The sequence below is a fragment of the Culex pipiens genome, unplaced genomic scaffold (genome assembly GCF_016801865.2).
Source record: "Culex pipiens pallens isolate TS unplaced genomic scaffold, TS_CPP_V2 Cpp_Un0002, whole genome shotgun sequence".
NCBI classification, from domain to species: domain Eukaryota; kingdom Metazoa; phylum Arthropoda; class Insecta; order Diptera; family Culicidae; genus Culex; species Culex pipiens.
Window position 1 is genome coordinate 1503968 of NW_026292819.1, and position 11033 is coordinate 1515000.

At 37.5% G+C, this 11033-nt stretch overlaps 3 protein-coding genes across 3 annotated transcripts; 2 read left to right on the plus strand and 1 right to left on the minus strand.

The window, feature by feature from the left end:
- The first annotated feature begins 303 nt into the window (after nt 1-303).
- Nucleotides 304-1017, plus strand: LOC120425875 (uncharacterized). Its single transcript, XM_039590496.2, has 3 exons — nt 304-478; nt 540-679; nt 826-1017. The coding sequence occupies exons 1-3, from the start codon at nt 342-344 to the stop codon at nt 948-950; spliced, it is 402 nt and encodes a 133-aa protein (XP_039446430.1). The 5' UTR covers nt 304-341; the 3' UTR covers nt 951-1017.
- Nucleotides 1018-1540: 523 nt separating this feature from the next.
- On the plus strand, nt 1541-2178 carry LOC120425874 (larval cuticle protein 1-like). The gene is made up of 2 exons (XM_039590495.2): nt 1541-1764; nt 1829-2178. Exons 1-2 carry the CDS (start codon nt 1586-1588, stop codon nt 2040-2042), a joined length of 393 nt encoding a protein of 130 aa, XP_039446429.1. The 5' UTR covers nt 1541-1585; the 3' UTR covers nt 2043-2178.
- A 4244-nt stretch (nt 2179-6422) lies between these two features.
- On the minus strand, nt 6423-9935 carry LOC120425885 (endocuticle structural glycoprotein ABD-5-like). Its single transcript, XM_039590505.2, has 2 exons — nt 9612-9935; nt 6423-6860 (listed from the first exon to the last, which is right to left on the minus strand). Exons 1-2 carry the CDS (start codon nt 9785-9787, stop codon nt 6608-6610), a joined length of 429 nt encoding a protein of 142 aa, XP_039446439.1. The 5' UTR covers nt 9788-9935; the 3' UTR covers nt 6423-6607.
- Nucleotides 9936-11033: the final 1098 nt, after the last annotated feature.

An 11033-nucleotide genomic window follows, 5' to 3' on the forward strand; every position in this document is an offset into this window, starting at 1 on the left:
CTAAAGTTCACCATTTGAAAAAATATTCAAAAACGTGAATTGATTGAAAAAAAATTATAACTTGATGCCAATGTATTTAAAAAAAATGTTTAAGTTATCCTAATTGAAAAAATTATAATTGAATAGTACAATTAATAGTATTTTACCCTAATCCCAGTCGATGTCACACTGTGCCAAAAATTAATTCACAAATAAAACAACACCAAAACCTGTGACGCAAATTCGTTCCAACGAACACAATTTCGGGAATCGCCCTATAAAACGGTCCGGCAGATGTTCCCACTGGACATTAGTCAACTCACATCGTTCAAAGCAAGACCTCTTCCGTTCATCGCGCAATCATGGACCTCCCGAAAACCATTCGCGTTATCGCACTTTTCACCATCTTCAGCACGTGCAGCGGCTTCCACCATTACTGGACCAACCCGGAGAAGATCACCGACTACCAGCAGTTTTCCAAGAATTTCACCGAAAATGGGTAAGCCTCATTGCTGTTTGTGCCTCGCATGCAATAATCTCATTTCGAGCACTTTGAGCAGCAACCAACTTCAAATCCTCGAGCACACGATTACACCGTACGACGTGAGCCCGGAACAGCTAAAGCTCATCGGCCGGTACGTGTTCCTTGCACCGAAGGAGAACAACGTCTACCTCGTGGGATTCGAGCGAACCATAGACAGTGAGTAGAATCGAGTGATTGCTGTACTATGACGCTTTTTAGAGCTTTTTAGCTGGGGAAAGCATGAAAAGCTTGCCCTTAACTTGCACGCAACGTTGTGTTCAACATTGCATGCAATAAATTTCATGCGTTTTTTTTTTTTGCAGAATCCGAGGAAGCTAGTAGAATCATCAACGAGCTCATCTCGAGCAACGTGATCACCAGCATCTACAAGGTTCGTCGCCAGGATCCGTCAAGTTTCCGGCTGGAGAAATTCGTCACCATTGGCTAGAGTGATAAAAAAATGTACATCAAGAAATTGAAATCTGAGAATAAAACCGGGCAAACCCATCCCAAGATTATTGACCTTATCTCAAACGAGGAGTTGTGCATCTGAAGGCGAATTAAGACGTTTGGTGCCCGACGACGTGTTTAATTTATTCAAATTTTGTACGCGAGCTGCGCGCGCTTTTTGCATTTGGATATTTTTTTGTTAGGGTGACGAGAGAAAAAGAAAGTTTCAGATTTTTGCCTTTTCAATATTTATTTGTGATTCAAATTCGAAGTGATGTAACAACCTATTAAATGGTCTAACAAATATTTCAAAGCACTCTGTTCTGCATTAAAAACATCCTTTTCCTTGCTCGGTCACCCTAAAGTCCAAAAGAGGGTGGTGTCACTACGTTCTGCCCTAGCCCGAGGAAGACTTGCTTGGATCCGTCACGCGTTGACCTCTAACACGGCGTCGAAAGCCAGACAAATGTGACTGCAATTCATAACTGAAGAAATAAATCGGTTGCCATCAAGATGAAGAATTCATCAAATTTTCAAATCTGCAATTTCAAAGATTTTTCTACTATAAAAGGTAGATGCATCAAACAGACAACAATCATTCGCAGTTTTCAGTGAAAGAAGCATCTTCAAATCATGGCGAAATTCCTTCTAATCTCTGGAGCAGTCTGTCTCCTGGTGAGTCAAATCTACGCGGCACCCTTAAACGAGGATGAGCGCAAGAAGCTCAGCTTTGGGGCCAGATTCGACCCATCCGAAGTCCAAGTCGTTCGCTACGAGAACGATCACAACGCGCTGGACAACTACCAATTCAAGTAAGTTTTACTAAAGCCTCAAACCAAGCTTAATTAAATTCATCTTTTCTCAAATCACCACCAGCTTCGCACTGAGCGACGATCAGACACGAGAAGAGGTCGGAACGCTGAAGGACGGCAAAGACCAGGAAGGAAACAACGTGCGATTCTACGTGGTTCAAGGGTCGTATTCGTTCCTGGGTGACGACGGCCAGACGCACTGGGTGCACTACACCGCCGATGAGACCGGCTACCACCCGAGGTTGGGAACGGGGCCGGATCCGGAGAAGAAGTATTGAAGGGATGTGATGGATGTGATGGATGGAGAATACCGATGAACGACCACATGCGTAAATTGAAATGACAATTAAACAATAAATTTATAAACTGTAAATAAAATGAGCAATTTTGAAATCATATTTCCACTAACACCTCGATATTTCCTGTGTTCTTTCTCAAAAAGAATATACCTAAGAGGATGTAACAAAATGGTCGATTTTTTTTTTCTTGAGAATAATATTTAAAATCAAAAATAGTCATGGCTGTCATCTGGTGAGAATCTGGTTCAGGTTAAATTGGTTCTATTTCCAATTATCAATTCCTAGGCAACTTAGAACATCAAAAACATGGCTAAATCCAGTCTGCAATCCGCTAAAATCAGCGTCCCTAAGCGAAGCCACCAAAGAAGTCATTTGGCATACACTCAACCCCCGGTTGGTCACTTTTTCGTTTGACACTTTTTTAGTTTGTACGCCGTTGGTTGGTAAAAGTCAAACTAAAAAGTTAAGAACTGTCACTTTTTACACGGCGCTAACGAACACTATCGAAACAAACGTTTGGTAGTGAGTGTGAACTCTGTGTAAAAGGGGTGTCAAACTAAAAAGTGACCCCGATCGTTTGACAACAGTTGTCAAACCGTCGGGGTTTGAGTGTACACCCAGAACTGGGCATCGGCATACGAGAGGATAATGAGCACGATTTGAGCATGAGCATGAGCATGAGAGACCACCCATGGTTGTCCTTCTCCGTTGCTGAACAGAACCGTAATATCCTTTCAGCACTACTGATCATAGGCTTCGACTGTCAAGTGGTATTTCCCTTATCAACAGCATATATGAATGCGCTGAAAAGATAAAACACCATGATTTCCAGAACAAGATCAGTTGCGAATAGGTAACAGTCATTGGCCACCAACGGTGCCCGCCATGTCAGTTTGTAGATCTCGATTTTAAGGGACGGGAATTTTAGGTATCGCAGGTTGCTACTAGGGCAGCTGGTTTACTCTGTGCTTACACCCCACAAGCGTCCTGGCGCCTGAAAATTGGTTAGTAGGATAGGGTGTTTGGTCAGGATTCATCATAGAAGATGATGATGCGACCCAAAATCATAGTGTTTGTTGAAAGGTATTATATTTTATTCTCAAGGCAAATAATCGGTTGCTGCGGATGAGACATTTCCCGTTTAACTGTTGTAAAATTTTTAATGAATTGGTTTAATCTTAGACAGCCGGCTGTGGAAAGATAAAACCAAATAATATTTATTTATAAAATGAGGTGTTAAACGCAATGCTGCAATGATAGCGTAGTCTGATTTTTAATTATATAATCATTTAGTTCATGAATTTGTTACGGAAAAGACGCGACGAACTCAATCATCAAGTGCCTTCCGATCTTCTTTCTGTTAGCTAGATGAGGTATTGATTTTCGTTGAATCTCGAGCTACGATGCTCTGGAGAGGGCTTAACACACAAACAACCGACGTCGAGCCACATCGGTAGAACTTGAGATTCAAAAAGAGGGATTTATACAGTGCTGCCTCTAGCGGTGGAGAGCTCCAACTTTTATAACAGATTTTATAATAGATTTAACCGAGGGGTTGATCAACAGCACGATTTTTTCTCCAGCCTGAGCAAATAACTCGAAACACAACTTTAGAACCCCTTGACTGATAGAAACTGGCATAAACTGTTATACACATAAAAGAAAACAACATCGTAGCTGGCCATGCAAAAAAAAAAACAATTTTCTAATGTTTACAAATTTCCGTCCATCTTCAGGAACCATTTTCGTTCATATTCCATTGCGTCCTAAAAGAAACGGATTTCCATAAAAAAAAAAAATCTGATGAAAAATGTTTAGGGTGAACATCACTTGATCGAGAACCAGAGAAGTTCCATCTGAATGGATTATTTTCCGGTGGTTGGGGATAGTTGGATTTGTTACGAGCATTATTTTTATGAATCTTGTACAAAGAAGACAAAAGTTGAACTGAAATAAACATTACGCTTGAAAGGTACGGTAGTTATTTGAAAACAAGTGGTTCAATGAAGCAATTTCGAATGTGCCTCCAAGTGATCACTTCTGTTGTCTTAGTTGATGTCACCAGGCCAAGATTTTTTAACTTTCAATCTGTACTCTTGTTAAGATGGTTGTTTATGGAAGACGCAAAACGCAAAACGCTTAACATTGCGTGTGATGGCCAGTTTAACGGAAACACATTTTCACTCAATTTTTAGTTGATAAAAAGGTGCAAATCGTGATGAACTTGTTTGTTTTTGTTGCCACGAATGTCAGTCTAACTGGTATACATTTTCTTTTATGAGATCGTAGTGTGCTGAGAAATCATCCAGGACAAATTTATCGTAGAACACTAATGATCTGAGCACAAATTTGTTCAGAGTTCCACGGATGTGGTCGAGCCCTCCGAGTTACGGAGCTATGGGAAGGTCTTTTCAACACAAAAAAGACTCGCGCACCACACGACGTTCTTGATGAATCAAAATAATTTTGTTACGCGATAAACCTAACGAACTCGGACCGTTTTTATCGAAAACTATATCACAATTCATGACAAAAATGCGAAACAAAAGGCACACAAAAAAAATCACTTTTCACTCCGAATATTTTTTTACGACCACGCGCTCCCTTTGCCAATAGGGGGATGGCGTCGCTATTTTTAGACCACGTTTTCCACTTTTTCTCATCGAAACCGACTACTTTATCGACTTCATTTTGCTGGGCGAGATAGGACGCCGTCTATTTTTAGACTATGACTCAGCACGTTTCCACTCTTGCGCTTAAAAAAACCAGATGGCAGCACGATGTAACGCCACGTCCCTATTATGCACTCCGAGAGGATAATGAGCACGGTTCGGTAGTAAAATGGTACTGTGTGCGGACGGAGAGGATAAATCCCGAAACTGCCGAGAGTACTTTACTCATGGGTTCATTTTCCAAAAAAGTTCATCTATTAAAAAAAAGAAGTACCGATACTGAGACTCGAACTCAAGACCTTCGGCATATTGAACCGCGCCTTTACGGTATAGGCCACCATGGTTCGGTGACTAAGTGGAGGTCATTTGTCCATATAAACCACTCAATTGGATGAACTATTGCAATGAACGAATGAACATGCGAGAGGTCTATACTCTCGCAAAATAGTACTTTCCTCACGTTTCTTTTCGGGAGGACTATCCCCTCGGACTTTAACTTTGGGTGTATACAATTTTGACATCTGCCCATACTAAGAAGCTAATCAAATATTTAAAAATCTGTATCTTGAGAACGGATTTTCTGATCGATTTAGTGCCTTTAGGTATTGCTTAGAACTTAAAAAATTACGATCTTAAATAAAACATTTTTTTTGGATTTTCCACGCAAAATATTGAATTGTGCAAATATCAATTTTGGATAATTCTAATTTTTGGATATGTTTAAGATGACAAAAACGCCATCTTTTGAGCTATGACAAAAATTCTCAGTGGCATGGTTCATATGCATTTAACAGTGTTGTCATTTTTTCAAAAAAATAATTTTGTTTGAAAAAAAATCTAGTTATTTTATATGAAGATTTAAAATCAAATTTACAACCGATATGTACTTTGATATTTTGTTGTATACGTTACTTTTTTACCAGTTCTTTACCAGGCTTTACCATCTCTGAAAATGTGTTTTTTAAAGGATTAGAAAATTTTCCTTTCAAGGCTAAAAAAATATGTTTGACCCTTCTGGACTTTTTTTAACGTTTATCAAATCATATGCTTTTTGAAATATTGGCAGCACTGCCAAATGAATATTTACCGATTTGTACCATAGCTCATAAGATGGAATTTTTGTCCAAAATTAAGATTTAAAAAAAATGTTAGTTTGCGCAATTCAATTTTTGTATGAAAAGATCAATTGAAAAAAGGTATTTTCACAGTGATTTTTTCTGGAAAGTTGTAAAAAATACCTATATTTTTTCCCAAGACACCAAGTCGATCAGAAAATTCGTTCCCAAGGTACAGATTTTTAAATATTTTAAATCATATTACAAATTTACATCATGTCTCGATATCGGTCAAAAATAATTTTGAATTTAATAGCAATGCAAAATTAAGGAGGGCCTCTTAGCGCAGTGGTTAGCGGCTTCGGCTGCCGATCCCTAAGTTGCTATGGGGCGCGGGTTCGATTCCCGCCTTATCCACCTGGCCTTCTATCGGATGGGGAAGTAAAACGTCGGTCCATTTGCGCAAAAGAGGTTTTGGGTGACTCACCACACATAACCTTTGGACGCCTAGAAATGAGCAGAAACTTGCAACAGAGACCACAAAAGACCCGGGGGTCGTTAAAGTGGATTGCTTTGCTTTTTTTTGCAAAATTTAATTCATTGATAATTTCTTTCATGCTAAAAACTACAAATTTCTCTTTTTCACATTTTTAATCTCATCATTCATCACTTGATTAGTTTTGCTACTAGGGTGAGAACACAGGGCTGCCATTCGATAGGCACACTATATTTACATTGCACTTAAACATCTAAAAGTAGTACTTTGCTGCGACTGTTTGTGGTCCCTCGGAAGGAATTGACTTAGTTCCAGCGCTTCCTACGCACTGCCGGCTGCACCCTCGATCGGGGCGTCCTGTCCCGCCTGGATTCCACCGGTTGGGCCAGTTCCGACCTTCGGGTGGTAACCGTTCTCGTCGGCGGTGTAGTTCACCCAGTACGTCTGGCCATCCGGACCCACGAACGAGTACGAGCCCTGCACGAACAGCGTCTTCACGATGTTACCCTCGGCGTCCTTCGTGTCCCGGTATGTGCCCACCTCCGACCGGATCTGGCCGTCGCTCAGCTCGTATCTGGAAGGGTGTAATAAGGAGAAAAGTAATTTGAGTAATAAAGTAAATTTTGAATTTGGATGAGTTGAAAAAATTATTGAACCTCAAAACCAAATTCCAGCACACCATTCTCAGGAATTCTTCTCAAAAAAATGCTCTCTGTAAAAGTGTTGACAAGTTTGAAAAACGACTTTTATATAAATTTGATTCTATTCCAGCATTTTGTACAAATCAGTAATCAGAAGAAAAAAAATCGAACAATTTCACAAAAAAAGCATTATGCAAGATTTTTTGCGCAAAAAAATTACTGAACTTTTTTTTTTATTTTTGGCATGTTAACAATATTTTTCTATTTTACATAGAAATCATTGAAAACAGTTTAATTTAGTTGGAAGAAGATGGATAAATCAATACAAAATGGTTTATGGAAATGAGCTCTTTACTACCCTTCACTTTATATTTATATTTTTAGCCTATCATCTCGTTGGCAATAAATTGAAGCTTCAAAAAAAAGTGTCCACGTGGTTTATGGATGGTCCCTAAGCTGAAATGGGTTTCCCCAACATCATTTGTTTCATCAAGGTTGATAATGGAAAAAAGATTTGTTTTTTTTTTTCAATATCTAATTTGAAATTAATTTTTGAAATCATCAATTGAGGTAATATGAGGGAATTGATATTGTTTTTGTGCATTCTTTTAACATTCTGTGATCTTAAACAAATAAATGTATGAATTAACATTTCTAGCGAAAACCTAAAACACTGACATTGTTAATTGTATTTAGATTATTATTGGTAAAAATGGTTATCATAACTAGAGTTAGTGAATTTTCACGATTTCGTGGATAGAGTGAAATTCGTGAAATTTAAAGATTTCCGTGAAATCCCGTAAAATTTATTAATTTTCTCAAATCAATTCTTTGACATAACGACACAATACAAATTTAATCCATGAAGACTATTTAGACTATTAGTGTCCAATTGAAAAGCGTTATATGAACCAATTTGAAGAATTGTTTGCAAAACAAACATTAAAAATAAAAATAATGAGAAGTGAATGCTGCGAATACTAAAATCATGTTAACAAAAATCACTCAAAAAAAACATATTCTCGGATCATCACAAGGAATATAACATCAATCATTTGATTCCAGTTATTCTCATAGAAAAAAAAGAATTTTCAACCAAAACTAGTTGAAATAGACTGAACAAGTATATTTTGCCAATTTTTTTTTTTTTTGTGAAAGATTGCACAGGTTTTAATTAATTAAATAGATTTATTTTTAGAAAATTTAGTTTTTCTTGAGTCATGTTTTTTTTTACGATATTTGATTATTAGGGTTTCCCGTGCAAGTTAAGAAAAATACCACAATTTTTTTTGGTTTTCTGTTCTGATTTTGAATAAAATGTTCTAAGATTTCGTTACAGATTAAATTATTTTTGAATTTTGTTTTTTAATTTAGTCTTTGAAAAGTGAGATGAAAACCTTATAAAAATATATGTCGTAGAAAATTCATATTATTTCAATCATGGGCTGGACAAAATAGTTTAATCATGTTTTGATATGAAATTCAATAAAATGTAAAAAGCTAAAATGGATGCAAATCAAAGATAGTTTTTAACCCAGAGTCCGTTCATAAACCACGTGGATAATTTTTTGAAAAAAAGTTATTTTTGTGTTATTTTACTAAAAAAATTTAGTGAAGTTTTTCTTTAGTTTATTAAATAATTAAACAAACAAAGTAGTTTCTGTGATTTTAATATAAGATTTTCAGAGTTATTTTAACATTTTCCACGTTCCGCGAAATTTCCGTGAAATTTGGTGTTTCAAAATTATGTCCTTGTGAAATTTCCTATTTTTGAGCGTGAAAAATCACTAAGCCTAATTCATAACCAAACCAAGCAAAAATGGTGAGACAGTTCTTGAAATTTAAATATAGGAGTCTTAAATTGTCTATTAGGATTATTAATTGAGCTTAAGGTAAAAACAATACTTTGAAAAACAAGCATTGCTTTCATCTAAAAGAAAATCATATATCACTACTTTTTAAGGAAATTAAGGCCGTTTAAATATTTTTTGATGTTTGTGTCCCTCAGCTCTGACCAAAGTCCATGGGAGGGGGCAAAACAAAAAAATATATAAAAAATTATATTAAAAGTTATGGTTTCAACATTTCAATGAAAAAGTGATTTAAAAAAAATTAACATCAGTTCAGTTGTTATGCAATCATTTGTATTGTAAATAAATAGGCATTGAAGTTTATTTTTACTACTAACTAACATACTATTGTTTCCAATAAATTACATATTGCAAATTAAAAAAAAAAACATTGGAATTTCATTAAAAAAAACTAAATATTTTTAAAGGAACCCAAGCATGCGAAATATGAATATTAACACAAGAAAATGCATATCAAATACTTTTTAGTTAAAGCCGTTGCACACATTTTTCAAAGTTTATGTCACCCCCAAAATTAATTAATTTTCCATAATAGTCTTTTCTAGAGAATTCGGTCTTCCAACAGGCATCAATGACAAACCAAAATTTGATGCAAGCGCTATTAAAGTTTTTTCCAAAACTTGTTTTCACTAATTTCACGTGTTTGTTGATGGTATGGGGGGCTGAATATTGTTTTCTCCACTTTTTAAGGCGTTTTTAATCGTTTTCAATTTTCAACTTGAAAGGCTGCATTTTTCACTTTACTCGAACACTTCATTAGACCACAAATCGTCCAATCACTTAAAACACACCAATCAACCTCCCAGCACTTACGTGAACTTGTATCCATCAAGTCCGTTATTTTCACTGTAGTATCGCACGGTTTGCACATCCTGGGCCGCCGATCGTGGCGCCACGGCCGCATCCGGGCTCCCCTGGGGCGCCGTCAGGACCATCTTTCCCGCCAACAGCACACAGCACACACTGGCAAACACCACAAACTTGTTCATTTTGGTTTTCTTGAGTTTCAATTTGGTTCTAAGAACTAAGAATCTTTGTTTTCAAGTCACTGACAAGCTCCTTTCCACGTGCAGAAAGGACTCAGCTGATTGTTTTGCTGCTAATTCGGCGAGTTCACCACTGGGAATGATGTCTCCTGGCCGGCGGAAAAACGTTTATATACCGACCAATGCGCCGCGCTGAGGAGTACCCTTAACGAACGTAAACAATGTGCAAAGCTCGGGCGGAACGCGAACTCCCCAGCGAAAGAACGCGCGCCGAAAACTTTACCCCCTTGTTTGGCTCTCGCGCGCGCGCTCTCTCTCTCTGTCTGTCTTCTATCCAGGTGTTCGACTCCTTCTCACCCAAGACTGAAAGCTCAGCCCTAGCAGAAGCTAAGGTAGTGTGGTCTTAATTGGTCCTTTCGGCTATTTCTTAAGCTTAAATTAAATTCATATGATTGTCTAAAACTACAGTTTGATAGGTACTTAAAAACACTTTGTACAAATAATCAAACATTGGATCACATACCCTAAAATCACTGTGGAGAAAATTCTGCAGTATCTTACTGCTCAGCTTCGCTTCTAGGCAAGTTTAGCCGATCCTCGGCTTTGCTCTTCGGTGAGCAACCCCGGGCAAGAGGATCGTATGTCGCGCATCAGAGCTCTGCGTGATGTCGTCTTCAGATCATTGATTCAGAAGTAAGTGGATGTTGATGGTCAAAGGGAGCTCGGCACTGGCCAACCGGTGCGATCGTGCGGAGCTTTCGGTGAAATAGTGATTAGTTTACCTTAGAAAGTAGCAGCTGTGTTCATTGGCAAGAGAAATAAAAACTCCAATTTAGGAAATAGTGCAATTAAGATCAATTTAAAAAATTTGCTATTTTCAAGAATAAAACTGAAAAGCTCTGTCAAATGTAATTCTGTGATTTTGTGCATAAAATTAGGATAAAGGATCCCATAACTGCCTAGGTCGTAAATATACCGTTTGGCTAAAAAAAATGTTTTTTTTTTATTTTTTTTTTATTTTTTTGGTATTACAGTCGACTCTCTGGCTGTCGATCTTCTCGATATCAATAATGCTCCATGTACCGATGAATTCTTCAGTCCCTTCAAACTGCATACTTCGATTGTCTTTATTCCTCGATATTTTCTCTTGCTTGAAGGATCTTTTCCTCGACGGTCCCTTGAATTCTATTTGCTTTGAATATCTATTCCGGATGTCAATAATTTCACTTTCTCATGGCTTGCATAGACA

What these genes read in the sequence shown, in the direction of transcription:
- LOC120425885 (XM_039590505.2), bottom strand. Translation starts at nt 9,787, where the DNA reads ATGAACAAGTTTGTGGTGTTTGCCAGTGTGTGCTGTGTGCTGTTGGCG. An exon ending in CTTGATGGATACAAGTTCAC is followed by an intron (nt 6,861 to 9,611) that starts GTAAGTGCTGGG and finishes ACACCCTTCCAG; the next exon opens with ATACGAGCTGAGCGACGGCC.
- LOC120425875 (XM_039590496.2), top strand. Translation starts at nt 342, where the DNA reads ATGGACCTCCCGAAAACCATTCGCGTTATCGCACTTTTCACCATCTTC. An exon ending in AAGAATTTCACCGAAAATGG is followed by an intron (nt 479 to 539) that starts GTAAGCCTCATT and finishes CACTTTGAGCAG; the next exon opens with CAACCAACTTCAAATCCTCG. An exon ending in ATTCGAGCGAACCATAGACA is followed by an intron (nt 680 to 825) that starts GTGAGTAGAATC and finishes TTTTTTTTGCAG; the next exon opens with AATCCGAGGAAGCTAGTAGA.
- LOC120425874 (XM_039590495.2), top strand. Translation starts at nt 1,586, where the DNA reads ATGGCGAAATTCCTTCTAATCTCTGGAGCAGTCTGTCTCCTGGTGAGT. An exon ending in CTGGACAACTACCAATTCAA is followed by an intron (nt 1,765 to 1,828) that starts GTAAGTTTTACT and finishes AATCACCACCAG; the next exon opens with CTTCGCACTGAGCGACGATC.